Raw genomic sequence first — 3,420 nt, 5'->3', positions numbered from 1 at the left:
TAATATTTTTGTTTCCATGTTAAGGGTAAATCTTTTGCTACTAAAGATTGAAATGGTGTTCTATTTTTAGTTTTAAATTTAGCATAGAATAAAATAAAATCATAGAAGTTCGCTGATAAAGCAGGACAATTTCCACATTTTGTATGGAAATTTTCTTCATGAAGCTGGTTGGGTAATCAATCAATCTCACTTTAAGTAAAGCATAAATGATGGCTGTACAATGTTTAGGTGATTAATCCTGCAGTTAATGAGATAAGCATGCAGATTATCATTTGTTACTCAATTAATACATAAATGAACTTTATTAGTATATTAATTATTAAATTAGTCAGAGATTTATCAATTTCCTCCTGAACAACACATTAATAATAAAGTTAGTATTTAAGCTAAATGACCATAGCATGTAAATTGAGGGACATATTGATGTTTATGTCCTAATAATCCAAGAATCCAGGTAAGCACAAATTACTATTTTCTTTTGGAATTTATAAATTAGAGTAATTTACAAGGTTCAACGAGATGGTCATTCCATCCTGGTAAAAGGTGACCGTAACTATACACATTTCAGGAAAAAAAAAAGGTCAAGAGTATATCACTAAATAATAGTATGAAACAGAATGCATTTACATCATATGGGCAGTCATATACTATGATTTTTTTTTCTATAACAGGATCCTAAGAGAGATAACAAACAAGGAAATAACAAAAATGTGTACCAATGTTCTGCTTGTTCCTCTTTCACCAAAAAAAGCCAATCACTTGTTCAGCAATCATCATCAACGGATGCGTGATATATGAGCAAAAGGTTCCGAGATTGTTTTTTTCGTAGCAGGTTTTGCCGCTTCTGGTGTTCCAAACACATTCCAAAATCGCAGGGTCTCATCCCCAGCTGCAGATGCTACAGTGTATCCATCCGGGCTCTGAGAAACAACAGTAACATAAGAGATCCGCTCATTAACAATTAAAAGACGATAACAATGATAAAAGAATCATGATTAAGCCGGTTGTAGGTACCTGAGTCGTGAAGAGTACTCTAGAGGTATGACCCTTAAGCTCAGCCATCTTTACCATTGATGGGTATTTCCAAAGAGTCAGCTGATTCTCAGTGAAGCCATGAGAGCTCAGCAGCTCACGCTCGTGTTGGTTCCACAGAAGAGAACAAACCTGCGAGCCAGTGTCTACTGAATTCAAGCATGCGCCAGTATGCGTATTCCAGAACTTTATGCACCTGTCACCTCCACCTCCCCCAGATGCTAATAGATTGCTCTGGAAGGGACACCAAGCCAGAGCTTTTACTGCAGCTCTATGCTCATCAATCCTATGAAGCCACTGAGTTGGAGAGCGTAAAGATGCTGATGATCTGTCCCATATAAAAACTAGATTATCATTTCCTCCGCTGGCTAGTTGCTGGCCTGAATCTGACCACTTCAGTCCACAAATTTCCCGCTGGTGACCCCTGTATGTTTCAACAATGTGTTCTCTTACTCTTACATCATTATTGATGATTTGTCCATCCATTCCACCAGTTGTAAGAATGTGACTGTTCCAAGCTAGTGAATTTACTCGTGATGGGTGGCCACCTCTTAATGTTCTTAGCTGCGAGAATTAAAATTTCAACTAATTAACACCAATAAATCAAAAGATGTAATTCAACTCAAGTACATGCTTCATTGCAACCTAGTAGAATTTGGATCAGTTTTCTCAATTCTAGAGCAAAGAATGTACCGAATAAGTATTTCATTCCGAATGATAAGAGAGAGTATATACCAGTCGACTAGAATGGCAGTCCCAAATCTGGACGTGAGAATTGTTCAAGCCGATGGCAATGTTACGTCCATCTGGAGCCCAGCTCACACTAGTAACAGGACCATCTTCACCATTAACAGTCACAAGTTCTGAGGTAGAACAATCTGAAGCATCCCACAAATACACCGTGTCCCCAAGAGCAATTGCAAGCACATTGCCAGTACCCCAATCCAACAAATTCAAGTAGAAATCGTCAATTAGGTCAGGCGCATCCAATGTCCTCTCCGATGTCTGCGAAATATACAACTCAGTAACAAATTAACATCTAAATTCACTCTCAATTGGTTTATACTTCACAAATAGAACACCAAAATCTTGATTCAAGGGACTCAAAATGACTAACAAGCACAAACCTGAGGAATTTGGCGCCTGGACTTGACAGTTTTAGAGTTACGTGCAGTAGCTGATAGAGGTGGTGAAAAAAACTCATGCGGGATTGGATCAATAAGAGTAGGCGGCTTATTTTTGAAGGCTAAAATACGAGTCCGATTCATATTAAGAGCATCTGCTAGCTGCTTCTGATAAGCCTCTCTCGAGGGCGAATCCCAAACTGTGGTCGGATTCTTCTTGCCTTTCTTCCCTTCCGTCAACATGTAATGAGCATACCCCAAGTCCATTGCTGACCTATTTGGTATAAACCTATCCAACTGATAACAATTTAAAAAAAAAAAGTGAAATTCCAATCATACAACCCTCATGAATAATAAAATCTGGAATTTAATTCCATAACTGATAGACTCATATAATTACTCTTACAAAACCCTAATTTCTTTTACAAAACCCTAATTTAAATAGTAGATAAACACCCGCCAAAATTCAAATAAATAAACAAAAATTCAGCATTGAGACCACATAAGAGACCAAATGGGTACTCAATTACGGCTACAAAGCAATTAACTAACAGTGATTTTAAAAAAAACTTACGTTGTCGCAGGAGTTCTTTCTTTGAAGAGGGCTACGAGAATGAATCTTGTTACAAGAATGCATTGTTAATCTTGGATCCATGAAGAACCCAACCTGCAAAAAATAATTGCAACAAACAACAAAAACCCAGTTATATAAACTAGTAGGGTTTGATAGAAAACAAACAAAAATCAAGAACAAAGTTATCAGAGAGGAATTTGAGAAGAAAAAAGAAGGGAGAGAAGGAGCCAAGCAGAGTGATGATCGTATTGCTGATCGATTGAGAATTGTAAAAGAATTTGATTGATTAATTAGATCAAAGAGAATTGATTTCTTGCGAGTATTTGGAGGATTTTATTTTTAATTCTCCAGACAGAACTGGGGTTTTTTTTTCTGTTTGGGTTCGTGAAGGGTTTAATGTTTTAACGGGAGATATTTGAAATAAGTGCCGTTGGGAATTGAGTAACCGCCATAGACTTTAGAAAAATTATAGCAGTGGTATCTGAACGTTTTTTTTCTAACTCTGCTATTTTAGTACCTCAATTTTTTATATTTCTACTCTCCTATTTTAGTACCTGACTTTATTTTAAACGGATTTTAAGTCTTTTAAAATAGGGAGAAGGTCATTTATGCTCTTATGTTTTGACTCAAAGATAAAGTAAACTCTCAACGTCTGAAAAGATTTAAATATGCTCCTAACATCTTAAAAAG

General features: G+C 36.5%; 1 protein-coding gene across 1 annotated transcript; it reads right to left on the bottom strand.

Moving 5' to 3' along the window:
• Positions 1 to 455: 455 nt before the first annotated feature.
• Positions 456 to 3,063, bottom strand: LOC126678457 (cell division cycle 20.2, cofactor of APC complex-like; the record flags this gene model as incomplete). The annotated part of the gene is made up of 5 exons (XM_050373355.1): positions 456 to 920; positions 1,015 to 1,596; positions 1,768 to 2,037; positions 2,160 to 2,453; positions 2,731 to 3,063. Coding segments are annotated over 5 exons (1,623 nt in total), but the record flags the coding sequence as incomplete, so codon positions are not given.
• Positions 3,064 to 3,420: the final 357 nt, after the last annotated feature.

This window comes from Mercurialis annua, linkage group LG4 (genome assembly GCF_937616625.2).
Source record: "Mercurialis annua linkage group LG4, ddMerAnnu1.2, whole genome shotgun sequence".
In the NCBI taxonomy this organism is placed as follows: Eukaryota; Viridiplantae; Streptophyta; class Magnoliopsida; order Malpighiales; family Euphorbiaceae; genus Mercurialis; species Mercurialis annua.
This window is presented reverse-complemented; position numbering and strand designations above follow the sequence as displayed.